Here is a 258-nt window from a genome sequence, read left to right on the forward strand (position 1 = left end):
TTTTGACGGCGGAGCGTTTGGGGTTGCAGAGGAGGATGTTTTCGGGTTTGAGGTCGCAGTGGATGATGCTGAGCTCGGGGGTGGCGAGGAAGAGGAGGGCGGCGCAGAGCTGCTGGGCGAACTTGCGGGTGAGGTTGAGGGAGACGCCGCGGAAGTTGGTGTTGCGCAGGAGGTCGTAGAGGTTGTAGGAGAGGAGCTCGAAGGCCAGGCAGAGGTGGTTGCGGAACATGAAGTGGCGCTTGAGGTGCACTGTTGGGG

General features: G+C 61.6%; 1 protein-coding gene across 1 annotated transcript in view; it reads right to left on the bottom strand.

Annotated features, from left to right (window-relative positions):
• Positions 1-15: 15 nt before the first annotated feature.
• LOC104128524 (rRNA 2'-O-methyltransferase fibrillarin) overlaps positions 16-258 on the bottom strand; it is a gene marked incomplete at both ends in the record, with an annotated part of 21656 nt that continues 21413 nt past the window's right edge. The window contains one exon of the mRNA XM_035896801.1: positions 16-249. Coding sequence (XP_035752694.1) covers positions 16-249 — 234 coding nt within the window. The remainder of the gene's footprint in view (positions 250-258) is intronic.

Source organism: Egretta garzetta, unplaced genomic scaffold (assembly GCF_000687185.1).
Source record: "Egretta garzetta isolate BGI_Z169 unplaced genomic scaffold, ASM68718v1 scaffold846, whole genome shotgun sequence".
Taxonomy (NCBI): domain Eukaryota; kingdom Metazoa; phylum Chordata; class Aves; order Pelecaniformes; family Ardeidae; genus Egretta; species Egretta garzetta.